This window comes from Physella acuta, unplaced genomic scaffold, assembly GCF_028476545.2.
Source record: "Physella acuta isolate Inbredline_101_S28 unplaced genomic scaffold, ASM2847654v3 ptg000079l, whole genome shotgun sequence".
NCBI classification, from domain to species: domain Eukaryota; kingdom Metazoa; phylum Mollusca; class Gastropoda; family Physidae; genus Physella; species Physella acuta.
The window spans coordinates 1,851,822-1,878,528 of NW_026731599.1; the positions used below are offsets into that span (position 1 = coordinate 1,851,822).

Genomic DNA, 26,707 nt, shown 5'->3' on the forward strand with positions numbered 1-26,707 from the left:
TTTCGATTTGCACCCCCCTCAAGCTTACGATTTGCATCCCCCCTCACCCTCAAGATCTCGATTTATTTTTTTAACCCATTTTGGCGCCCCCTACGGTCGGCGCCCAGGGACATGTGTGTCCCCCGCCCCCACCCTCGCTACGCCTCTGGCGACCATACAAGACACCACTCAGCTTAGCCGTTCCTACCCCGCTTTCTAGGCATATCACTACCACCCCCATCCCCACCTGTCAGGTGAGCTGTGGTTCATCCCGAATGTTTACAGTAGAAATGACGGCTATTAGGTGCAGATAAATCACTTTTTAAACTATTTGAAACAAAGGGGAGGTAATTATAAGTCGTCACGGACGGCTGCTTTCACGAGGGGGGGGGGGGGGAAGGATAATCGTCCTTAACTAGCTACTGATAGTGTTTTAAAATCTTTTTAATTTAGACTTAATCTGACTTAGACTAGTTGGTGACGCGAGATTTACTTTTATTAGTATATATATATATATATATATATATATATATATATATATATATATATATATATATATATATATATATATATATATATATATATATATATATATATATATATATATATATATATATATATATATATATATATATATACATATATATATATACTAGCTGCATCCCGTGCTCCGCCACGGTAAATCTTTTTTAAATGTACCAAGTTGGGAACAGAACAAAACTAAACACAACACAAATAAACGCAAAAAAAAAACACAAACGAGAAAACAAACACAACACTCATAACATAAACTCAATTTAAATGTAATCATAAAGGCATATTGCTCACAGTCTATCCCGTAGCGCCAAATCGCGCCCTTTCCGAGCGCCAGCGGACGCGTCTGACACAGTGAATGACTATAAAACAGAGGCGTAGCGACCCTTTACGACGCCCGGGGACAAACTTTCGATTTGACCCCCCCCCTTAAACTTACGATTTGCACTCCCTCCCCTCAAAATTTCAATTTTCACCCTACCCCCTCAAACTTTCGATTTGTACCTCCCCTCAGACTTTCGATTTGCTACACTTTTGATTTAAAATTCCCCCCGCTCAAACTTTTGGTTTGCACCCCCCTCCTCAAACTTACGATTTGCACCCTCCCCCCCCCCCCCGCAATTTTTTTCCAACCCACATTGGCGCCTCCTAAGGTCGGCGCCCGGGGACATATGCCCTCCCCCCTTGCTACGCCTCTGATATAAAACCCCTAGCTTGTCCGCAAACCGAAATATAGAATAATAATTAGTAAACAATACGTTCAGTGCATAAAATAAATTAAAGGCAGTATTTAGAATATCCGTGTTTTACCGACCATATTGCACTTTATAAATTCATGCATTTTTTTCAGTACTTTTTAAAATTTACAATAAAGTTTAATGACTAAAACCATTGCGCACCTAATGAACGTGATGACTTAATATAATAATGGAGAATAGTTGATTAAAAATTATAATTAGTAAACAGTACATTAAGTGAATAAAATAAATAAAAGATAGCCTTTTATCAATCAATGCTAATTATAATTCCAACAATAATGTACTCTTACACGTCTGCATAATTTGCATTCTCATTTTGCTAATTATATTATTCCAACAATTATTCCGTCTTGCAGATTTTGCATTCACATTTTTAGCGTGAGTTCAATTTATTTTTAAAATACCTCCCTTGGCAAAATTACTAAACAGTTTAATTAGATTTTTCTAACCTACAGTTATTATGTTATTAAAATGTATCCACTTTTTCTAGGAATATTAACGAAAACGATATTTGACATTGATCCTTTTAATATGTTTTAGCAATGTGCGTGTATTTAATATTCTCTTTACGTTATGCAAAATTGTACAAACAGTGGAAATTATAAAATAGCTCTATGTCGTTATATAAACAAACCCTACTCTATAACAAGACAATGCGATGCACTGCAAAGCACTATATGGTGCGATGATTACTTTTATGGTTCCAAAATCTATAGCGATGACGGAAGGAAGGAAGGAAGGACTGACACACTACTTGCCCGCTTATATTATAGATATATATATATAGATTCTATTTGTAACATGTCAGAAAGTGATCTTTTAAAAAGTGGAAACCTCTCCTCAACTGTTTAGTTAGTTTAGTATAATAGATACTAGATCTAGATCTAGTATCTAGAACTTTTTACAAATTAGTCTACACCAGCAGTCACTCCTACACACAACAGGGGTTATGTTTTCATTTGTCAATATGCCCTTTGACCCGACACCCGGAAGAAACCTGACTACGTGGTATTTTAAAATTACAAGATAGGCACAATATGATGAAAAATAATATTAATACATTTAAAAAGCCCGAATAACTAATTTAACTGTATAGCTTATAACTTAATTAATAACTAGGCCTAATTACTAATTAAGGGCCTAGATCTACTAGCACTACAATTCTAATCTTATAATTCTAAATCCGAAATCTATAACTATAGACTCGATAGATTTTAGATAGTTACTCACTGATTGTAACTTCAAACTTAGTCAGTACTCAATAGGCCAGCCACTATACCATAGACTAGTAGAGTATAGACATAGATCTGACATTAGGTGTAGTCTACAACTACAAGGTATGATGGTCAAGTGTGGTGTAGCACTCAGTGTTAAAACTGATATAATTGAATGTTACTAATTAGTAATACTACTACTACATCACTAATTTTTTATATATTTAATAATGGAAATAATAATAGACAATAGAAGATCATTTGGCTACATACTACATTAATTTAAAATAATTTTCTATCAGTTATTTTCAATCTAATTATATTGAAAAGTATATTTTATTGCATTGTCATGGGAGATGTGATGAGGTGCAGTGGCGTAGCGAGGTCGGGTGTCACCTGGTGCGGCACTTAATGGTGTCACCCCCCAGAGGCTTAGCGACCCTTCCCGGGGACAAACTTTCAAATTTTCGATTTGCACCCCCCCTCAAGTTTTTGATTTGCACACCCCCCCCCCCTCAAAATTTCGATTTGCACCCCCCTCAAGTTTTCGATTTGCACCCCCCTCAAGTTTTCGATTTGCACCCCCCCCCTCAAACTTTCGATTTGCACCCCCCCCCCCAAGTTTTTCTCTATATATTTTGCTATTTTTTGCCTTGGTGTCACCCCCCTAAATGGTGTCACCCGGTGCGGTCCGCACCCCCGCACCCCCCTCGCTACGCCCCTGATGAGGTGTCATACATTGCTCTTTTAAAAATGGATCAAAATACCCACCTATAGGCCTATACATTGCTCTTTTATAAATAGATCAAAATACCCACCTATATACATTGCTCTTTTATAAATGGATCAAAATACCCACCTATATACATTGCTCTTTTATAAATGGATCAAAATACCCACCTATATACATTGCTCTTTTATAAATGGATCAAAATACCCACCTATATACATTGCTCTTTTATAAATGGATCAAAATACCCACCTATATACATTGCTCTTTTATAAATGGATCAAAATACCCACCTACATACAAAATAAATGGACCAGAGCGAAAAGAAATCTTTTTAAAATCATATGCCAAATGTTGTCTTTGATTCTTTGGTTTGTATTTTCAGAAATGAAAACAAGAAGTGGAAAAACTCTTGATGCAGATGGTCAAAACATATTAAAGACAAATTCAGCCAAAATAATGGCAGGAAATGGAAGCAACAAAATATTTTATACAGTATTTGTCTCCCTTATTCTTGATTTATTGGCTTTTACTGTGATACTTCCATTATTGCCAGGATTGTTGGAACATTACAGTAACAATGACCAGGTTTGTAGTTTAACATTACAGTAACATTGACCTGGTTTGTAGTTTAACATTACAGTAACAATGACCAGGTTTGTAGTTTAACATTACAGTAACAATGACGAGGTTTGTAGTTTAACATTACAGTAACATTGACCAGGTTTGTAGTTTAACATTAGAGTAACTGACCAGGTTTGTAGTTTAACATTACAGTAACAATGACCAGGTTTGTAGTTTAACATTACAGTAACAATGACCAGGTTTGTAGTTTAACATTAGAGTAACTGACCAGGTTTGTAGTTTAACATTACAGTAACATTGACCAGGTTTGTAGTTTTACATTAGAGTAACTGACCAGTTTTGTAGTTTAACATTAGAGTAGCTGACCAGGTTTGTAGTTTAACATTACAGGAACAATGACCATGTTTGTAGCGAAACATTACAGTTTAGAAGTAGAAGTTGTTTAGAAGTAGAAGTTGTTTACTGTTTAGAAGTATAAGTATGTAATAAATTATTATTATTTAGACTGGCCTGTTTTCTGCATTGAAAAGTGGCGTCTCTAGGTTCAGTCTCTTTGTGGGGGCTCCAGACACACCAAGATGGAATTCAGTTTTATTTGGTGGTAGGTTGAAATAGTTTTATTCAGTGGTAGATTGAAATAATTTTATTTGGTGATAGGTTGGGAAAATGGAGAAGAGATTTAAAAAAAAAACAACTGGTTAGTTGTTTCTGATTTGTGTGCCATGAATGTTCCAGGCCTGATTGGATCCCTGTTCTCAATGCTTCAGTTTCTGACATCACCCATCATTGGTGCAGTGTCTGATGTGTATGGCAGACGGCCAATGATGCTCCTCAGTTTGGTGAGAAATTCTTTACACACCTCATACATATTTTGAAGTATTATTTTTTTTTGAGTTTGTTTACTGTTGTAGAATGTCTTCAATTCCAAATAAATACAGGCTGTGTTCATTCTTTTTTTTTAAGTTTGGGATCGCTTTGTCATATCTGTTATGGGCTTTATCAAACAACTTTCTCATGTTTGTCATCGCAAGAATAGTTGGCGGAATAAGCAAGAGTAATGTTAGCTTAGCTACAGCCATTGTGACGGATGTCTCCACACCACAACAGCGTGGGAAGGGAATGGTAAGTATTGCCAGTCTATAGTTGTCTGTCTGTCAGCTCTTGACATAATGCCTGGTTCATACTCATTTACCCATTTAAGCACAAGATAAAATCCTTTGGAATTTGTGCTTCTAATATGGACAGGTTTGATAGTAAAATAGATTGAATTCATCAAATACTTTAGTAATGGCATTGGGAGGAAAATGTGTTTCTAATCTGCCACAATGGAGCTATGAGTTGATTAGTTGTACATAGAATGTTCCAGCAATTCATGGCTCTGCTACTTGAATCTTCCAGCAATTCATAATTGTTTCTAAGAGACTTGAGACTAATGCATAGCATTCTGTTCTGAAAAGTAACATTAGAGAACTAATGTATTACATGTAGGCTTGAATTTAGAAGTTAGCTGTCACAATTTAATTAACCCAATACTGGACTGTCACAATTTAATCAACCCAATACTGGACTGTCAGAATTTAATTAACCCAATACACTGAATTGTCACAATTTAATAAAAATGTCACAATTTAATCAGAATGTCACAATTTAACCAGAATGTCACAATTTAATCAACCCAATACTGGACTGTCACAGTTTAATCAGAATGTCACAATTTAATTAACCCAATACTGGACTGTCACAGTTTAATCAGAATGTCACAATTTAATTAACCCAATACTGGACTGTCACAATTTAACTAACCCAATACACTGGATTGTCACAATTTAATCAAAATGTCACAATTTAATCAACCCAACACTGTCACAATTTCCTTTCCACAGGCTCTGATAGGAATAGCCTTTTCAATAGGGTTTGTGTTTGGACCAACTATAGGAGCGGCCTTCTCCATCCTGACAAAAGACAGTGAGGCATCCGTGCCCTCCCTCACACCCGCCCTGTTCTCTCTCTGCCTCTCCCTCATAGATATTGTCTATGTATATTTATATCTGCCAGAAACCTTGCCAGCCAGCAAGAGGGTAAGTAAACACATAGCGTTATCCATAGCATACACAACCAGTTTAAAGAGGGTAAGTATCAAAGTTAACACATAGCGTTATCCATAGCATACACAACCAGTTTAAAGAGGGTAAGTATCAAAGTTAACACATAGTGTTATCCATAGCATACACAACCAGTTTAAAGTCAGCTGTTTGATAATAGTTTTCAACATTGTCACCACATAAACTGTAATATACCAATATGTTCCCTTATGTCTAGTAGTTCCCTATCTAGTCACCATGAAGTCTTGTGTCTAGTAGTTCCTTGTGAAAATTCACCATGAAGTCTTGTGTCTTGCCTACAGTTAAGTGCCAAGAGTCTACTGTCTCATGCAGCCCAGTACATCAGCCCTGTGGCCTTATTCAAGTTTTCTTCTGTCCAGAACCTGTCACCATCTGGTAGGTAACCTGTCACCTGTCACCATCTGGTAGGTAACCTGTCACCATCAGGTAGGTAACCTGTCACCATCTGGTAGGTAACCTGTCACCATCTGGTAGGTAACCTGTCACCATCTGGTAGGTAACCTGTCACCTGTCACCATCTGGTAGGTAACCTGTCACCTGTCAACATCTGGTAGGTAACCTGTCACCTGTCACCATCAGGTAGGTAACCTGTCACCATCTGATAGGTAACCTGTCACCTGTCACCATCTGGTAGGTAACCTGTCACCATCTGGTAGGTAACCTGTCACCATCTGGTAGGTAACCTGTCACCTGTCACCATCAGGTAGGTAACCTGTCACCATCTGGTAGGTAACCTGTCACCATCTGAAATAGTTTTTAATTTTTAGACTTTTTACTGCTTCTATTTTAGCCAAATCTGATTTTGCTTTTTTTTTCCAGCTTGTTTATTTTGTTTGCTATCATTTCCAGTCTTTTTTTTTAGCAATCTTTATATTAAACAAAGATTAATAATGTGACAGCAACCTTTATGGCAATTCAAACAACTAGACAGCAACCTTTATGACAATTCAAACAACTAGACAGCAACCTTTATGACAATTCAAACAACTAGACAGCAACCTTTATGGCAATTCAAACAACTAGACAGCAACCTTTATGACAATTCAAACAACTAGACAGCAACCTTTATGACAATTCAAACAACTAGACAGCAACCTTTATGGCAATTCAAACAACTAGACAGCAACCTTTATGACAATTCAAACAACTAGACAGCAACCTTTATGACAATTCAAACAACTAGACAGCAACCTTTATGACAATTCAAACAACTAGACAGCAACCTTTATGACAATTCAAACAACTAGACAGCAACCTTTATGACAATTCAAACAACTAGACAGCAACCTTTATGACAATTCAAACAACTAGACAGCAACCTTTATGACAATTCAAACAACTAGACAGCAACCTTTATGACAATTCAAACAACTAGACAGCAACCTTTATGGCAATTCAAACAACTAGACAGCAACCTTTATGACAATTCAAACAACTAGACAGCAACCTTTATGACCGTTCAAACAACTAGACAGCAACCTTTATGACCGTTCAAACAACTAGACAGCAACCTTTATGACCGTTCAAACAACTAGACAGCAACCTTTATGACCGTTCAAACAACTAGACAGCGGCCGTGGGATGTTTGTTTTTTAAGTAAACAAAACATTTTATGAATTTGTTTTTAATAAAAGTATGATGCTACATTAATTGATTTGTTTTGTTTTCATATTTTTACCCCTTTTTTTCCTTATCTAGAATCCTCCAAAGTTCAAAAGCTCGGTAGAATTTATTTTATTTTTTTGTTTGTTTACGCTGGACTGGAGTTTACCCTACCATTTCTCATGCACAACAGGTTTCATTATTCCAGGTTGGTAACTGATAGAAAACTACTGTCATTAGCTGGGTCTTTGCTGTCATTAGCTGGGTCTTTGCTGTCATTAGCTGGGTCTTTGCTGTCATTAGCTGGGTCTTTGTTTTCATTACCTTGGTACTTGCTGTCATTACCTGGTTCTGCTGTCATTACCTGGTTCTGCTGTCATTACCTGGTTCTGCTGTCATTACCTGGTTCTGCTGTCATTACCTGGTTCTGCTGTCATTACCTGGTTCTGCTGTCATTACCTGGTTCTGCTGTCATTACCTGGTTCTGCTGTCATTACCTGGTTCTGCTGTCATTACCTGGTTCTGCTGTCATTACCTGGTTCTGCTGTCATTACCTGGTTCTGCTGTCATTACCTGGTTCTGCTGTCATTACCTGGTTCTGCTGTCATTACCTGGTTCTGCTGTCATTACCTGGTTCTGCTGTCATTACCTGGTTCTGCTGTCATTACCTGGTTCTGCTGTCATTACCTGGTTCTGCTGTCATTACCTGGTTCTGCTGTCATTACCTGGTTCTGCTGTCATTACCTGGTTCTGCTGTCATTACCTGGTTCTGCTGTCATTACCTGGTTCTGCTGTCATTACCTGGTTCTGCTGTCATTACCTGGTTCTGCTGTCATTACCTGGGTCTGCTACAATAACCTGGGTACTTGCTTCTATTACCTGGGTCTTTATATGTAACCTAGATCTAGTATGAATCTTAATATGTGAATATATCCAGTAGGGTTTCAGTGATTGTGTAATTTTGCATCTGTAGTTTTGTATGTGATTTTAGCAAATTAAAATATTTTCTGATTGGCTGTATTTTTAAAATTTACAGCATGCAGCAGGGCAAAATGTTTTTTTACATTGGAACTGTGATGGCACTAGTGCAAGGTAAGGGGATCTTACCTTACTGGGGCATGATCTGTACTGGGACATGATCTGTACTGGGACATGATCTGTACTGGGACATGATCTGTACTGGGACATGATCTGTACTGGGACATGATCTGTACTGGGACATGATCTGTACTGGGACATGATCTGTACTGGGACATGATCTGTACTGGGGCATGATCTGTACTGGGACATGATCTGTACTGGGACATGATCTGTACTGGGACATGATCTGTACTGGGACATGATCTGTACTGGGACATGATCTGCACTGGGACATGATCTGGTAGTTTACTGGGACAAGATCTGAGCTTGGTGCGTTATTTTTTTCAGGTGGATACACAAGAAGAATAACACCAGGAAAAGAAGCCAAGATAGCTTCACATGTAACTAACAACATACATTTTTACCATCCCAGATTATTACCAACACTTCATTTCTCTTTTCATTTCATCCTTCATTTTAGCTAAATGGACACCAGCGAGTTGACGAGATTCCTTCCGTAATGTTGTTGACATGGAATAAAAATGTGCTTTTTTAGATTTAGGACCATAAAAATAATAAATGATAAAATTTTATTAAAAACTTAAGCCTAAAATTAATTCAAAAATTTAATATTTTTAGAATCAATGCTATACAAGTTGCAGATCCAGAGAACTTGAAAATAATTTGTTGAGTTTAAGGCTACATTTCTATTTATTTTCATCAAGCCTAAGTTATAACCCGATGTTTCACTTCTGTAAGACAAACATTGATTGGCTGTAAAGGAACTCCGTGATCGATTTCTGACAGCCCCACTTCATAGTTATTTTGTTTACAAAACTTTGCAGATCAAGTTTTTAAATAACTATGCAAATTTAAACACCATGACCTATTTTTTTCTATTTTTAGCTTACAATGTGTACAATAAAATTTATGGCGGCCATTGTTTATGTCGCCATTACACGTGAAAACCAAATTGTTTTTGCTTTTTTTAAAATTTTTATTTAGTTACCGAAAATATTAAAAACATCAAATACATCCAATCTTTAGTAAAGTCCGAAAAAAACCAGACAGACAGGATTTTATAACCATTTTAATTGTAACTACGCCGTGCAAGATTTTTAAATTAATTTATGCACCTCTCAATTACCTTTGAGACTTTTCTCGCTGGTGTCCATTATTTTTTAAATTCAGGGGATATTGAGTCTAATTTCACCCACCATTCTAGCCATTTATATATTTTTTTTAATTTAGGGGATATTGATTCTCATTTCATCCATCATTCTAGCCAAATTATTTTTATTTAATTTAGGGGATATTGATTCTCATTTCATCCACCATTCTAGCCAAATTATTTTTCTTTAATTTAGGGGATATTGATTCTCATTTCATCCACCATTCTAGCCAAATTTTTTTTTTTTAATTTAGGGGATATTGATTCTTATTTCATCCACCATTCTAGCCAAATTATTTTTCTTTAATTTAGGGGATATTGATTCTCATTTCATCCACCATTCTAGCCAAATTATATTTCTTTAATTTAGGGGATATTGATTCTTATTTCATCCATCATTCTAGCCAAATTATTTTTCTTTAATTTAGGGGATATTGATTCTTATTTCATCCACCATTCTAGCCAAATTATTTTCTTTAATTTAGGGGATATTGATTCTCATTTCATCCACCATTCTAGCCAAATTATTTTTCTTTAATTTAGGGGATCGTGATTCTCATTTCATCCACCATTCTAGCCAAATTATTTTTCTTTAATTTAGGGGATATTGGTTCTTATTTCACCCACCATTCTAGCCAAATTATTTTTCTTTAATTTAGGGGATATTGGTTCTCATTTCATCCACCATTCTAGCCAAATTATTTTCTTTAATTTAGGGGATATTGATTCTCATTTCATCCACCATTCTAGCCAAATTTTTTTTTTTTAATTTAGGGGATATTGATTCTTATTTCATCCACCATTCTAGCCAAATTATTTTTCTTTAATTTAGGGGATATTGATTCTTATTTCACCCACCATTCTAGCCAAATTATTTTTCTTTAATTTAGGGGATATTGATTCTTATTTCATCCACCATTCTAGCCAAATTATTTTCTTTAATTTAGGGGATATTGATTCTCATTTCATCCACCATTCTAGCCAAATTATTTTTCTTTAATTTAGGGGATCGTGATTCTCATTTCATCCACCATTCTAGCCAAATTATTTTTCTTTAATTTAGGGGATATTGGTTCTCATTTCATCCACCATTCTAGCCAAATTAATTTTCTTTAATTTAGGGGATATTGATTCTCATTTCATCCACCATTCTAGCCAAATTAATTTTCTTTAATTTAGGGGATATTGGTTCTTATTTCACCCACCATTCTAGCCAAAATATTTTTATTTAATTTAGGGGAGATTGGTTCTCATTTCATCCACCATTCTAGCCAAATTAATTTTCTTTAATTTAGGGGATATTGGTTCTCATTTCATCCACCATTCTAGCCAAATTATTTTTCTTTAATTTAGGGGATCGTGATTCTCATCCCATCCTTCCTGTTGATGGCGTTTGCCACGGTGCCCTGGCTGATGTATACAGCTCTGACTCTCTTTGCCTTTGGTAACTTTTTCTTATACAAGATTGGTTTTAAAATTGTTACATTTTTCTTCAATATCATATTAAAAAAAAATATATCATTATCACTGTTCAAACCATTAAACAGAAATGTAATTGAAAAAAATCCAATGAAAAAGAAGTACAAGAAAGTGGTACATAACATTTTCCACATATGTTACGGCCATTGCAGCTACACCATCACTGTCAGAGTGTAAGCATTGCAGTTTTTGGGTCGGATTGATGTCCTGAAAGGTGGTTTAATTCACAGGGGGTAATTAAACTGGTGGTAATGACATTTGTAAAATGACCGGTGGCTAATTAACGTGATGGGAGTATGCCTAACTACCTTTTTAAGCACCTCCTACCACTGTGACGTAACATCTCTTATGGCAGGGTGTCACCTAAGACTTTAAACTGTCACCTAAGACTTTAAACTGTCACCTAAGACTTTAAACTGTCACCTAAGATTTTAAACTGTCACCTAAGATTTTAAACTGTCACCTAAGACTTTAAACTGTCACCTAAGATTTTAAACTGTCACCTAAGATTTTAAACTGTCACCTAAGACTTTAAACTGCCACCTAAGACTTTAAACTGTCACCTAAGATTTTAAACTGTCACCTAAGATTTTAAACTGTCACCTAAGATTTTACACTGTCACCTAAGATTTTAAACTGTCACCTAAGATTTTACACTGTCACCTAAGATTTTAAACTGTCACCTAAGACTTTAAACTTCATTATTGTTCAAGATGACTTAAAGAATGAAAAAACTACATTTATTTACCTTTAATTTGATACCAATTTTATTTATCAAATTTAATCACTAGCCTAGAAAATGATTTGTGAAAAAACGCGTTTGTTTTTAAATGGCTACAATGATATAATTGATTTTCAGTGATACGGTGGGTTAGTTTTTAAGGAGTGTTGTTGTGATGCGATTGACCGTTCACTGCCGTTCAGTAGATTTATCTCCATTCAATTACATGGCGAGCTAAAAGGGCGGGCTCAGTTAGCTGTTGTCTCGATCAAGTTATTTTTTGTATGTTTTGTTTTTATCCTGCATGCTTTTTAAAAATTTAATGAAATTATTTTAGTTGGACACAATATATAATTTTCTATATTTTACAGTACTTTTGAGTAAGTTTACCACAATATTAAATAAAGCAATTCACGTTTTGCATACTTTTATTATGTTCTGCTCAATATTCTCAGTGATTAGACAAAAATATGTCCAAATGGCAAGCTTGCATCAAACACTAATAGTCCATTGTTAAAATTAGATCGGTATGTTTGAATAATACACAAAATTAACAATTATTAGTGTATATTTCTGAAATGACTATCAAACGTTTAAAAAACTGAATCACGGTATGGTCATTCTCAGCAGTCATCATTACCACCAAGACGACAGTAAAAAAAAGTAGGTAAAGCGACAACCTTTTCTATGGCCACAACATCTCTATATTATTTCTTGGCTTTGCTCATCTTATCCCCCCCCCCCCACACACACACATTCTCAAACCATTGACCACATTTTATACAGCAAAGTATAGATTTAAAGAAATGGGTGAGAGAATATCATTTTAAAGAATGGTAGTGATGTTTCAATTTTCATAAAAAAAACATTGTGATTCCTTATTACGCACCAAAAGCACTAATAAACATCATTGTTTGTCGGTGATGTATTTGCTTTCTTTAAACACCATGCTAGTGTCTAACTATTTCAGCATCAGCAGCAGTGGTGCCATGTCTAACCACTCTGGTGTCTACCTATTTCAGCAACAGTGGTGCCATGTCTAACCACTCTGGTGTCTACCTATTTCAGCATCAGCAACAGTGGTGCCATGTCTAACCACTCTGGTGTCTACCTATTTCAGCAACTGTGGTGCTATGTCTAACCACTCTGGTGTCTACCTATTTCAGCATCAGCAACAGTGGTGCCATGTCTAACCACTCTGGTGTCTACCTATTTCAGCAACTGTGGTGCTATGTCTAACCACTCTGGTGTCTACCTATTTCAGCAACTGTGGTGCCATGTCTAACCACTCTGGTGTCTACCTATTTCAGCATCAGCAACTGTGGTGCCATGTCTAACCACTCTGGTGTCTACCTATTTCAGCATCAGCAACTGTGGTGCCATGTCTAACCACTCTGGTGTCTACCTATTTCAGCAACTGTGGTGCCATGTCTAACCACTCTGGTGTCTACCTATTTCAGCATCAGCAACTGTGGTGCCATGTCTAACCACTCTGGTGTCTACCTATTTCAGCAACTGTGGTGCCATGTCTAACCACTCTGGTGTCTACCTATTTCAGCATCAGCAACTGTGGTGCCATGTCTAACCACTCTGGTGTCTACCTATTTCAGCATCAGCAACTGTGGTGCCATGTCTAACCACTCTGGTGTCTACCTATTTCAGCATCAGCAACTGTGGTGCCATGTCTAACCACTCTGGTGTCTACCTATTTCAGCAACTGTGGTGCCATGTCTAACCACTCTGGTGTCTACCTATTTCAGCATCAGCAACTGTGGTGCCATGTCTAACCACTCTGGTGTCTACCTATTTCAGCAACTGTGGTGCCATGTCTAACCACTCTGGTGTCTACCTATTTCAGCATCAGCAACTGTGGTGCCATGTCTAACCACTCTAATGTCTACCTATTTCAGCATCAGCAACTGTGGTGCCATGTCTAACCACTCTGGTGTCTACCTATTTCAGCATCAGCAACTGTGGTGCCATGTCTAACCACTCTGGTGTCTACCTATTTCAGCATCAGCAACAGTGGTGCCATGTCTAACCACTCTGGTGTCTACCTATTTCAGCATCAGCAACTGTGGTGCCATGTCTAACCACTCTGGTGTCTACCTATTTCAGCATCAGCAACTGTGGTGCCATGTCTAACCACTCTGGTGTCTACCTATTTCAGCAACTGTGGTGCCATGTCTAACCACTCTGGTGTCTACCTATTTCAGCATCAGCAACTGTGGTGCCATGTCTAACCACTCTGGTGTCTACCTATTTCAGCAACTGTGGTGCCATGTCTAACCACTCTGGTGTCTACCTATTTCAGCAACTGTGGTGCCATGTCTAACCACTCTGGTGTCTACCTATTTCAGCATCAGCAACTGTGGTGCCATGTCTAACCACTCTGGTGTCTACCTATTTCAGCATCAGCAACTGTGGTGCCATGTCTAACCACTCTGGTGTCTACCTATTTCAGCATCAGCAACTGTGGTGCCATGTCTAACCACTCTGGTGTCTACCTATTTCAGCATCAGCAACTGTGGTGCCATGTCTAACCACTCTGGTGTCTACCTATTTCAGCATCAGCAACTGTGGTGCCATGTCTAACCACTCTGGTGTCTACCTATTTCAGCATCAGCAACAGTGGTGCCATGTCTAACCACTCTGGTGTCTACCTATTTCAGCAACTGTGGTGCCATGTCTAACCACTCTAGTGTCTACCTATTTCAGCATCAGCAACAGTGGTGCCATGTCTAACCACTCTGGTGTCTACCTATTTCAGCATCAGCAACTGTGGTGCCATGTCTAACCACTCTGGTGTCTACCTATTTCAGCAACAGTGGTGCCATGTCTAACCACTCTAGTGTCTACCTATTTCAGCATCAGCAACAGTGGTGCCATGTCTAACCACTCTGGTGTCTACCTATTTCAGCATCAGCAACTGTGGTGCCATGTCTAACCACTCTGGTGTCTACCTATTTCAGCAACTGTGGTGCCATGTCTAACCACTCTGGTGTCTACCTATTTCAGCAACTGTGGTGCTATGTCTAACCACTCTGGTGTCTACCTATTTCAGCAACTGTGGTGCCATGTCTAACCACTCTGGTGTCTACCTATTTCAGCATCAGCAACTGTGGTGCCATGTCTAACCACTCTGGTGTCTACCTATTTCAGCATCAGCAACTGTGGTGCCATGTCTAACCACTCTGGTGTCTACCTATTTCAGCATCAGCAACTGTGGTGCCATGTCTAACCACTCTGGTGTCTACCTATTTCAGCAACTGTGGTGCCATGTCTAACCACTCTGGTGTCTACCTATTTCAGCATCAGCAACTGTGGTGCCATGTCTAACCACTCTGGTGTCTACCTATTTCAGCATCAGCAACTGTGGTGCCATGTCTAACCACTCTGGTGTCTACCTATTTCAGCAACAGTGGTGCCATGTCTAACCACTCTAGTGTCTACCTATTTCAGCATCAGCAACTGTGGTGCCATGTCTAACCACTCTGGTGTCTACCTATTTCAGCATCAGCAACTGTGGTGCCATGTCTAACCACTCTGGTGTCTACCTATTTCAGCATCAGCAACTGTGGTGCCATGTCTAACCACTCTGGTGTCTACCTATTTCAGCAACTGTGGTGCCATGTCTAACCACTCTGGTGTCTACCTATTTCAGCAACTGTGGTGCCATGTCTAACCACTCTGGTGTCTACCTATTTCAGCATCAGCAACAGTGGTGCTATGTCTAACCACTCTGGTGTCTACCTATTTCAGCATCAGCAACTGTGGTGCCATGTCTAACCACTCTGGTGTCTACCTATTTCAGCAACTGTGGTGCCATGTCTAACCACTCTGGTGTCTACCTATTTCAGCAACAGTGGTGCCATGTCTAACCACTCTAGTGTCTACCTATTTCAGCATCAGCAACAGTGGTGCCATGTCTAACCACTCTGGTGTCTACCTATTTCAGCATCAGCAACTGTGGTGCCATGTCTAACCACTCTGGTGTCTACCTATTTCAGCAACTGTGGTGCCATGTCTAACCACTCTGGTGTCTACCTATTTCAGCAACTGTGGTGCTATGTCTAACCACTCTGGTGTCTACCTATTTCAGCAACTGTGGTGCCATGTCTAACCACTCTGGTGTCTACCTATTTCAGCATCAGCAACTGTGGTGCCATGTCTAACCACTCTGGTGTCTACCTATTTCAGCATCAGCAACTGTGGTGCCATGTCTAACCACTCTGGTGTCTACCTATTTCAGCATCAGCAACTGTGGTGCCATGTCTAACCACTCTGGTGTCTACCTATTTCAGCAACTGTGGTGCTATGTCTAACCACTCTGGTGTCTACCTATTTCAGCAACTGTGGTGCCATGTCTAACCACTCTGGTGTCTACCTATTTCAGCAACTGTGGTGCTATGTCTAACCACTCTGGTGTCTACCTATTTCAGCAACTGTGGTGCCATGTCTAACCACTCTAGTGTCTACCTATTTCAGCATCAGCAACAGTGGTGCCATGTCTAACCACTCTGGTGTCTACCTATTTCAGCATCAGCAACTGTGGTGCCATGTCTAACCACTCTGGTGTCTACCTATTTCAGCAACTGTGGTGCCATGTCTAACCACTCTGGTGTCTACCTATTTCAGCAACTGTGGTGCTATGTCTAACCACTCTGGTGTCTACCTATTTCAGCATCAGCAACTGTGGTGCCATGTCTAACCACTCTGGTGTCTACCTATTTCAGCATCAGCAACAGTGGTGCCATGTCTAACCACTCTGGTGTCTACCTATTTCAGCATCAGCAACAGTGGTGCCATGTCTAACCACTCTGGTGTCTAACTATTTCAGCATCAGCAACAGTGGTGCCATGTCTAACCACTCTGGTGTCTACCTATTTCAGCATCAGCAACTGTGGTGCCATGTCTAACCACTCTGGTGTCTACCTATTTCAGCATCAGCAACTGTGGTGCCATGTCTAACCACTCTGGTGTCTACCTATTTCAGCATCAGCAACTGTGGTGCCATGTCTAACCACTCTGGTGTCTACCTATTTCAGCAACTGTGGTGCCATGTCTAACCACTCTGGTGTCTACCTATTTCAGCAACTGTGGTGCCATGTCTAACCACTCTGGTGTCTACCTATTTCAGCATCAGCAACAGTGGTGCCATGTCTAACCACTCTGGTGTCTACCTATTTCAGCAACAGTGGTGCCATGTCTAACCACTCTGGTGTCTACCTATTTCAGCATCAGCAACAGTGGTGCCATGTCTAACCACTCTGGTGTCTACCTATTTCAGCATCAGCAACTGTGGTGCCATGTCTAACCACTCTGGTGTCTACCTATTTCAGCATCAGCAACTGTGGTGCCATGTCTAACCACTCTGGTGTCTACCTATTTCAGCATCAGCAACTGTGGTGCCATGTCTAACCACTCTGGTGTCTACCTATTTCAGCATCAGCAACTGTGGTGCCATGTCTAACCACTCTGGTGTCTACCTATTTCAGCAACAGTGGTGCCATGTCTAACCACTCTAGTGTCTACCTATTTCAGCATCAGCAACAGTGGTGCCATGTCTAACCACTCTGGTGTCTACCTATTTCAGCATCAGCAACTGTGGTGCCATGTCTAACCACTCTGGTGTCTACCTATTTCAGCATCAGCAACTGTGGTGCCATGTCTAACCACTCTGGTGTCTACCTATTTCAGCAACTGTGGTGCCATGTCTAACCACTCTGGTGTCTACCTATTTCAGCAACAGTGGTGCCATGTCTAACCACTCTGGTGTCTACCTATTTCAGCAACTGTGGTGCCATGTCTAACCACTCTGGTGTCTACCTATTTCAGCAACAGTGGTGCCATGTCTAACCACTCTAGTGTCTACCTATTTCAGCATCAGCAACAGTGGTGCCATGTCTAACCACTCTGGTGTCTACCTATTTCAGCATCAGCAACTGTGGTGCCATGTCTAACCACTCTGGTGTCTACCTATTTCAGCAACTGTGGTGCCATGTCTAACCACTCTGGTGTCTACCTATTTCAGCAACTGTGGTGCTATGTCTAACCACTCTGGTGTCTACCTATTTCAGCAACTGTGGTGCCATGTCTAACCACTCTGGTGTCTACCTATTTCAGCATCAGCAACTGTGGTGCCATGTCTAACCACTCTGGTGTCTACCTATTTCAGCATCAGCAACTGTGGTGCCATGTCTAACCACTCTGGTGTCTACCTATTTCAGCATCAGCAACTGTGGTGCCATGTCTAACCACTCTGGTGTCTACCTATTTCAGCAACTGTGGTGCTATGTCTAACCACTCTGGTGTCTACCTATTTCAGCAACTGTGGTGCCATGTCTAACCACTCTGGTGTCTACCTATTTCAGCAACTGTGGTGCTATGTCTAACCACTCTGGTGTCTACCTATTTCAGCAACTGTGGTGCCATGTCTAACCACTCTAGTGTCTACCTATTTCAGCATCAGCAACAGTGGTGCCATGTCTAACCACTCTGGTGTCTACCTATTTCAGCATCAGCAACTGTGGTGCCATGTCTAACCACTCTGGTGTCTACCTATTTCAGCAACTGTGGTGCCATGTCTAACCACTCTGGTGTCTACCTATTTCAGCAACTGTGGTGCCATGTCTAACCACTCTGGTGTCTACCTATTTCAGCAACTGTGGTGCCATGTCTAACCACTCTGGTGTCTACCTATTTCAGCAACTGTGGTGCTATGTCTAACCACTCTGGTGTCTACCTATTTCAGCAACTGTGGTGCCATGTCTAACCACTCTGGTGTCTACCTATTTCAGCATCAGCAACTGTGGTGCCATGTCTAACCACTCTGGTGTCTACCTATTTCAGCATCAGCAACTGTGGTGCCATGTCTAACCACTCTGGTGTCTACCTATTTCAGCATCAGCAACTGTGGTGCCATGTCTAACCACTCTGGTGTCTACCTATTTCAGCAACTGTGGTGCCATGTCTAACCACTCTGGTGTCTACCTATTTCAGCATCAGCAACTGTGGTGCCATGTCTAACCACTCTGGTGTCTACCTATTTCAGCATCAGCAACTGTGGTGCCATGTCTAACCACTCTGGTGTCTACCTATTTCAGCAACAGTGGTGCCATGTCTAACCACTCTAGTGTCTACCTATTTCAGCATCAGCAACAGTGGTGCCATGTCTAACCACTCTGGTGTCTACCTATTTCAGCATCAGCAACTGTGGTGCCATGTCTAACCACTCTGGTGTCTACCTATTTCAGCATCAGCAACTGTGGTGCCATGTCTAACCACTCTGGTGTCTACCTATTTCAGCAACTGTGGTGCCATGTCTAACCACTCTGGTGTCTACCTATTTCAGCAACAGTGGTGCCATGTCTAACCACTCTGGTGTCTACCTATTTCAGCAACTGTGGTGCCATGTCTAACCACTCTGGTGTCTACCTATTTCAGCAACAGTGGTGCCATGTCTAACCACTCTGGTGTCTACCTATTTCAGCATCAGCAACTGTGGTGCCATGTCTAACCACTCTGGTGTCTAACTATTTCAGCATCAGCAACAGTGGTGCCATGTCTAACCACTCTGGTGTCTACCTATTTCAGCAACTGTGGTGCCATGTCTAACCACTCTGGTGTCTACCTATTTCAGCATCAGCAACTGTGGTGCCATGTCTAACCACTCTGGTGTCTACCTATTTCAGCATCAGCAACAGTGGTGCCATGTCTAACCACTCTGGTGTCTACCTATTTCAGCAACTGTGGTGCCATGTCTAACCACTCTGGTGTCTACCTATTTCAGCATCAGCAACTGTGGTGCCATGTCTAACCACTCTGGTGTCTACCTATTTCAGCAACTGTGGTGCCATGTCTAACCACTCTGGTGTCTACCTATTTCAGCATCAGCAACTGTGGTGCCATGTCTAACCACTCTGGTGTCTACCTATTTCAGCATCAGCAACAGTGGTGCCATGTCTAACCACTCTGGTGTCTACCTATTTCAGCATCAGCAACTGTGGTGCCATGTCTAACCACTCTGGTGTCTACCTATTTCAGCATCAGCAACTGTGGTGCCATGTCTAACCACTCTGGTGTCTACCTATTTCAGCATCAGCAACTGTGGTGCCATGTCTAACCACTCTGGTGTCTACCTATGGGGGAGATCATGAGAAGGGAACCATCATGGGAATCTTCAGGTCTCTGGGAGCACTAGCTCGAGCCATAGCACCCATTTTAGCCTCGTTTGGTAGGTAGGCTACTCACTGGGTGAGAGAATATCAATTTTAGCCTTGTTTGGTAGGTACTCCCTGGGTGAGAGAATATCAATTTTAGCCTCGTTTGGTAGGTACTCCCTGGGTGAGAGAATATCAATTTTAGCCTCATTTGGTAGGTACTCCCTGGGTGAGAGAATATCAATTTTAGCCTCGTTTGGTAGGTACTGGCTGGGGAAGAGAATATCAATTTTAGCCTCGTTTGGTAGGTACTTTCTGGGTGAGAGAATATCAATTTTAGCCTCATTTGGTAGGTACTCCCTGGGTGAGAGAATATCAATTTTAGCCTCATTTGGTAGGTACTTTCTGGGTGAGAGAATATCAATTTTAGCCTCGTTTGGTAGGTACTTTCTGGGTGAGAGAATATCAATTTTAGCCTCATTTGGTAGGTACTCCCTGGGTGAGAGAATATCAATTTTAGCCTCGTTTGGTAGGTACTTTCTGGGTGAGAGAATATCAATTTTAGCCTCGTTTGGTAGGTACTTTCTGGGTGAGAGAATATCAATTTTAGCCTCGTTTGGTAGGTACTTTCTGGGTGAGAGAATATCAATTTTAGCCTCGTTTGGTAGGTACTTTCTGGGTGAGAGAATATCAATTTTAGCCTCATTTGGTAGGTACTCCCTGGGTGAGAGAATATCAATTTTAGCCTCGTTTGGTAGGTACTTTCTGGGTGAGAGAATATCAATTTTAGCCTCGTTTGGTAGGTACTTTCTGGGTGAGAGAATATCAATTTTAGCCTCATTTGGTAGGTACTTTCTGGGTGAGAGAATATCAATTTTAGCCTCGTTTGGTAGGTACTTTCTGGGTGAGAGAATATCAATTTTAGCCTCGTTTGGTAGGTACTCCCTGGGTGAGAGAATATCAATTTTAGCCTCATTTGGTAGGTACTTTCTGGGTGAGAGAATATCAATTTTAGCCTCGTTTGGTAGGTACTTTCTGGGTGAGAGAATATCAATTTTAGCCTCGTTTGGTAGGTACTCCCTGGGTGAGAGAATATCAATTTTAGCCTCATTTGGTAGGTACTGGCTTGGTTTTAAATTAAAAAAAAATGAAATTCTTATTTTGATTTGTTTACTATGTATAAAAAAAAGAAGTTAGCAGCACTGAACATTGAATGGAAAGTAAACAACACATTTCTGTCTTCAGTGTACTGGGGCTTTGGTGCTCACATCTGCTACACCATTGGAGGGATTCTTCTTCTGCTGCCCTTATTACAAGTCATAAGCCTTGTCAAAGGAAAGACACAATAGACTTTTATAGCACTAGCATTAAAGAGCTCTCATTAACACACTTCCTGTCATAACATTATGCAAGTTCATTGTTTCAACTTGACAAAAATTTATAAAAAAAGTAATAGAATTGATTTTATGTAATTATGTTACACACATTTAAAAAAAATAGAATTGATTTTATGTAATTAGGTTACACCATATGTTGTTTTTACATAACTATCTTCAAATGGCAGCATGAGTAGCACTACATGTAGTTACCCATGCTGACACCCCTTCAATGGCAGCATGAGTAGCACTACATGTAGTTACCCATGCTGACACCCCTTCAATGGCAGCATGAGTAAGGCTACATGTAGTTACCCATGCTGACACCCCTTCAATGGCAGCATGAGTAGCACTACATGTAGTTACCCATGCTGACACCCCTTCTATGGCAGCATGAGTAGCACTACATGTAGTTACCCATGCTGACACCCCTTCAATGGCAGCATGAGTAGCACTACATGTAGTTACCCATGCTGACACCCCTTCTATGGCAGCATGAGTAAGGCTACATGTAGTTACCCATGCTGACACCCATTCAACAGTGATATAAATATATCTAATAAACATTCACTTCAACTAAAGCATGAGGGAGGTGTACCAATCTAAACATTCACTTCAACTTGTGGGAGGTGTACCATCTATTTACACAAAATGTACAAATCTCATTGACTGGGAAACTATGGATAAAATTGTTTAAATTGCATTTGATCTCTTTTATTGGTGTTAAAATGTTTGAACTGTGAACACAGCCAATAGGGGTGGTCATAAGTGTGATGGGAGGGGCCAATATGGGTGTGGGGGAGGGGCAAATATAGGTGTGGTATCCTAGTGTTTTCTGGGTGGGGGAGTGTATGTGTGTGTGGGGTGTAATAAGAGTGGTTTAAGTATTCAGGGGTTTTTCCTATAGTCCACAAGCTGACATTTTGTAAAACTGTTTTATTCTAAAACAGGTTTTATTACAACTTTTTTAAACTATTCATTTTGAAAGAATGCAACTACTTTTAGTGATATTTTTTATGCAATATATTTTCCAAGATAGCCAATGTTTACATTTAAGTAATTTATAAAATAATTATTTTTGCTGAATGTTATACATTGTATTTAAGACTAATCTACTTAATTGTTCCTTACAAGATGTTTCTTTACATGATTCATGACAATCCATGTATTTTATGTAATTGTTTGCTTTATTGGAAAGTTGCATTTTTTACTTCACAATTCTGTTATCTTGACAAAATCAATATACACCGGTAGAGTAAGATTTTTTTAAAATATGTGTGACAAGATCAATATACACCGGTACAGTAAGATTTTTTAAATTGTGTGTCACAAAATCAATATACACCAGTACAGTAAGATTTTTTAAAAATGTGTCACAAAATCAATATACACCGGTACAGTAAGATTTTTAAAAATATGTGTCACAAAATCAATATACACCGGTACAGTAAGATTTTTTAAATTATGTGTCACAAAATATATATACACATGTACAGTAAGATTTTTTAAATATGTGTCACAAGATCAATATACACCGGTACAGTAAGATTTTTTAAATTGTGTGTCACAAAATCAATATACACCAGTACAGTAAGATTTTTTAAAAATGTGTCACAAAATCAATATACACCGGTACAGTAAGATTTTTAAAAATATGTGTCACAAAATCAATATACACCGGTACAGTAAGATTTTTTAAATTATGTGTCACAAAATCAATATACACCAGTACAGTAAGATTTTTTAAAAATGTGTCACAAAATCAATATACACCGGTACAGTAAGATTTTTAAAAAATATGTGTGACAAGATCAATATACACCGGTACAGTAAGATTTTTTAAAAATATGTGTGACAAGATCAATATACACCGGTACAGTAAGATTTTTTAAATTGTGGGTCACAAAATCAATATACACCAGTACAGTAAGATTTTTTAAAAATGTGTCACAAAATCAATATACACCGGTACAGTAAGATTTTTAAAAATATGTGTCACAAAATCAATATACACCGGTACAGTAAGATTTTTTAAATTATGTGTCACAAAATCAATATACACATGTACAGTAAGATTTTTTAAATATGTGTCACAAGATCAATATACACCGGTACAGTAAGATTTTTTAAATTGTGTGTCACAAAATCAATATACACCAGTACAGTAAGATTTTTTAAAAATGTGTCACAAAATCAATATACACCGGTACAGTAAGATTTTTAAAAATATGTGTCACAAAATCAATATTCACCGGTACAGTAAGATTTTTTAAATTATGTGTCACAAAATCAATATACACCAGTACAGTAAGATTTTTTAAAAATGTGTCACAAAATCAATATACACCGGTACAGTAAGATTTTTTAAAAATATGTTTCACAAAATCAATATACACCGGTACAGTAAGATTTTTTAAAAATATGTGTCACAAAAAGCAATATACACCGGTACAGTAAGATTTTTTAAAAATATGTGTCACAAAATCAATATACACCGGTACAGTAAGATTTTTAAAAAATATATAGTTGGCTCCCTGGTGCTGCTTATGTCAGCCATCTGTGTCTGGTGTCAGCCATCTGTCTTAGTGTATCGTACGACTCTTAAAATTGTATTCTTTTAAAACCAAAATCTGCTTTGAATATTTATTTTTTAATTATTAGAGTTTTCCAATTTACATTACATGCAACAAGTATTGGTAAAATGCTGATGTATTACTAATCAAGCACCCTGCTTATAAATCAAATGGTGATGGGGCATTTCTGTCTGTCAGGTGTAACATGTCTGTCTATGTCAGGTGTAACATGTCTATGTCAGGTGTAACATGTCTATGTCAGGTGTAACAGTTCTGTCTATGTCAGGTGTAACATGTCTGTCTATGTCAGGTGTAACATGTCTGTCTATGTCAGGTGTAACATGTCTGTCTATGTCAGGTGTAACATGTCTGTCTATGTCAGGTGTAACATGTCTGTCTATGTCAGGTGTAACATGTCTGTCTATGTCAGGTGTAACATGTCTGTCTATGTCAGGTGTAACATGTCTGTCTATGTCAGGTGTAACATGTCTGTCTATGTCAGGTGTAACATGTCTGTCAGGTGTAACATATCTGTCTATGTCAGGTGTAATATGTCTGTCTATGTCAGGTGTGACATGTCTGTCTAGGTCAGGTGTAACATGTCTGTCAGGTGTAACAGGTCTATGTCAGGTGTAACATATCTGTCTATGTCAGGTGTAACATGTCTGTCTATGTCAGGTGTAACATGTCTGTCTATGTCAGGTGTAACATGTCTGTCTATGTCAGGTGTAACATGTCTGTCTATGTCAGGTGTAACATGTCTGTCTATGTCAGGTGTAACATGTCTGTCAGGTGTAACATGTCTGTCTATGTCAGGTGTAACATGTCTGTCTATGTCAGGTGTAACATGTCTGTCTATGTCAGGTGTAACATATCTGTCTATGTCACGTGTAACATGTCTGTCTATGTCAGGTGTAACATGTCTGTCTATGTCAGGTGTAACATGTCTGTCTATGTCAGGTGTAACATGTCTGTCTATGTCAGGTGTAACATGTCTGTCTATGTCAGGTGTAACATGTCTGTCTATGTCAGGTGTAACATATCTGTCTATGTCACGTGTAACATGTCTGTCTATGTCAGGTGTAACATGTCTGTCTATGTCAGGTGTAACATGTCTATGTCAGGTGTAACATGTCTGTCTATGTCAGGTGTAACATGTCTGTCTATGTCAGGTGTAACATGTCTGTCTATGTCAGGTGTAACATGTCTGTCTATGTCAGGTGTAACATGTCTGTCTATGTCAGGTGTAACATGTCTGTCTATGTCAGGTGTAACATGTCTGTCTATGTCAGGTGTAACATGTCTGTCTATGTCAGGTGTAACATGTCTGTCTATGTCAGGTGTAACATGTCTGTCTATGTCAGGTGTAACATGTCTGTCAGGTGTAACATGTCTGTCTATGTCAGGTGTAACATGTCTGTCTATGTCAGGTGTAACATGTCTGTCTATGTCAGGTGTAACATATCTGTCTATGTCACGTGTAACATGTCTGTCTATGTCAGGTGTAACATGTCTGTCTATGTCAGGTGTAACATATCTGTCTATGTCACGTGTAACATGTCTGTCTATGTCAGGTGTGACATGTCTGTCTAGGTCAGGTGTAACATGTCTGTCAGGTGTAACAGGTCTATGTCAGGTGTAACATGTCTGTCTATGTCAGGTGTAACATGTCTGTCTATGTCAGGTGTAACATATCTGTCTATGTCAGGTGTAACATGTCTGTCAGGTGTAACATGTCTGTCTATGTCAGGTGTAACATATCTGTCTATGTCAGGTGTAACATGTCTGTCTATGTCAGGTGTAACATGTCTGTCTATGTCAGGTGTAACATATCTGTCTATGTCACGTGTAACATGTCTGTCTATGTCAGGTGTAACATGTCTGTCTATGTCAGGTGTAACATGTCTGTCTATGTCAGGTGTAACATGTCTGTCTATGTCAGGTGTAACATATCTGTCTGTCAGGTGTAACATCTGTCTATGTCACGTGTAACATGTCTGTCTATGTCAGGTGTGACATGTCTGTCTAGGTCAGGTGTAACATGTCTGTCAGGTGTAACAGGTCTATGTCAGGTGTAACATGTCTGTCTATGTCAGGTGTAACATGTCTGTCTATGTCAGGTGGGACATGTCTGTCTATGTCAGGTGTAACAGGTCTATGTCAGGTGTAACATGTCTGTCTATGTCAGGTGTAACATGTCTGTCTATGTCATGTGTAACATATCTGTCTATGTCAGGTGTAACATGTCTGTCTATGTCAGGTGTAACATGTCTGTCTATGTCAGGTGTAACATGTCTGTCTATGTCAGGTGTAACATATCTGTCTGTCAGGTGTAACATCTGTCTATGTCACGTGTAACATGTCTGTCTATGTCAGGTGTGACATGTCTGTCTAGGTCAGGTGTAACATGTCTGTCAGGTGTAACATGTCTGTCTATGTCAGGTGTAACATGTCTGTCTATGTCAGGTGTAACATGTCTGTCTATGTCAGGTGTAACATCTGTCTATGTCACGTGTAACATGTCTGTCTATGTCAGGTGTGACATGTCTGTCTAGGTCAGGTGTAACATGTCTGTCTATGTCAGGTGTAACATGTCTGTCTATGTCAGGTGTAACATGTC

General features: G+C 39.2%; 1 protein-coding gene across 4 annotated transcripts in view; it reads left to right on the plus strand.

Annotated features, from left to right (window-relative positions):
- Nucleotides 1-22,289, plus strand: part of LOC131955499 (major facilitator superfamily domain-containing protein 10) — a 35,236-nt gene extending 12,947 nt beyond the window's left edge. For 2 of the 4 annotated variants that reach the window (XM_059319653.1, XM_059319661.1), the window contains exons 2-13: nt 3,601-3,803; nt 4,305-4,401; nt 4,536-4,639; nt 4,764-4,922; nt 5,684-5,878; nt 6,205-6,298; nt 7,622-7,733; nt 8,562-8,617; nt 8,954-9,006; nt 11,130-11,220; nt 20,075-20,212; nt 21,384-22,289. In XM_059319653.1, coding sequence (XP_059175636.1) covers nt 3,603-3,803; nt 4,305-4,401; nt 4,536-4,639; nt 4,764-4,922; nt 5,684-5,878; nt 6,205-6,298; nt 7,622-7,733; nt 8,562-8,617; nt 8,954-9,006; nt 11,130-11,220; nt 20,075-20,212; nt 21,384-21,487 — 1,404 coding nt within the window. In that variant the 5' untranslated portion in view covers nt 3,601-3,602 and the 3' untranslated portion in view covers nt 21,488-22,289. Of the gene's footprint in view, nt 1-2,229; nt 2,280-2,502; nt 2,609-3,600; nt 3,804-4,304; nt 4,402-4,535; nt 4,640-4,763; nt 4,923-5,683; nt 5,879-6,204; nt 6,299-7,621; nt 7,734-8,561; nt 8,618-8,953; nt 9,007-11,129; nt 11,221-20,074; nt 20,213-21,383 lie in introns of those variants that run through there. The other 2 variants (XM_059319645.1, XM_059319635.1) reach the window with 2 other exon arrangements.
- The last annotated feature ends 4,418 nt before the right edge of the window (nt 22,290-26,707 follow it).